Source organism: Octopus bimaculoides, chromosome 6 (assembly GCF_001194135.2).
Source record: "Octopus bimaculoides isolate UCB-OBI-ISO-001 chromosome 6, ASM119413v2, whole genome shotgun sequence".
Lineage (NCBI taxonomy): Eukaryota > Metazoa > Mollusca > Cephalopoda > Octopoda > Octopodidae > Octopus > Octopus bimaculoides.
The window spans coordinates 29,859,035-29,859,587 of NC_068986.1; the positions used below are offsets into that span (position 1 = coordinate 29,859,035).

The 553-nt window shown below is 34.2% G+C and overlaps 1 protein-coding gene across 1 annotated transcript in view; it reads left to right on the top strand.

Moving 5' to 3' along the window:
- The window catches only part of LOC106882282 (transducin-like enhancer protein 4), a 100,251-nt gene that overhangs the window by 81,681 nt on the left and 18,017 nt on the right, over positions 1 to 553 (top strand). The window contains exon 11 of the mRNA XM_052968431.1: positions 92 to 292. Within this exon, the coding sequence (XP_052824391.1) occupies positions 92 to 292 (201 nt within the window). The remainder of the gene's footprint in view (positions 1 to 91; positions 293 to 553) is intronic.

Genomic DNA, 553 nt, shown 5'->3' on the forward strand with positions numbered 1-553 from the left:
CTCTCTCTCTCTCTCTCTCTCTCTCTCTCTCTCTCTCTCTCTCCATTTAGTTCTCAATAATTTCCTGTTTAAAACCTCTCGGCTATTCTAGACTTTCTTATTGTTCCTTACTCCATTTACTGATAAAAAGCACACTCTGAACAAGAGGTGGTTTGGGAGCGGAGATGGAGCTGTGTATCCCAAGTTTTTACATCATGATTCTCTGGGAAAACCCCTTCATTTGGAAATATTCTTAAGCCACTCAAAAAAAGCTCAACACAATCTCTACAAGCATCATTCATTCTCTATATTGGTATTTGAATAACATTGATCTCCCTTCTAACTTTTTATCACCCCCACCAAATATAAATGAACAAGTTATTGAAAAAATTTACTAACAGAGATTGTCTTTTTCTTCCCCCCCTCCTTTTTTAAACGTTCCCATTTGTAAAAATGAATATTTCCATAATATTACTTAACTCTTTAGTCACATTATCAGTAATTATCAAAATACAACTCTACCTCTTTTTCCATAAATATCATTCAGTAACATTAGCTCTACAATACTGCAATT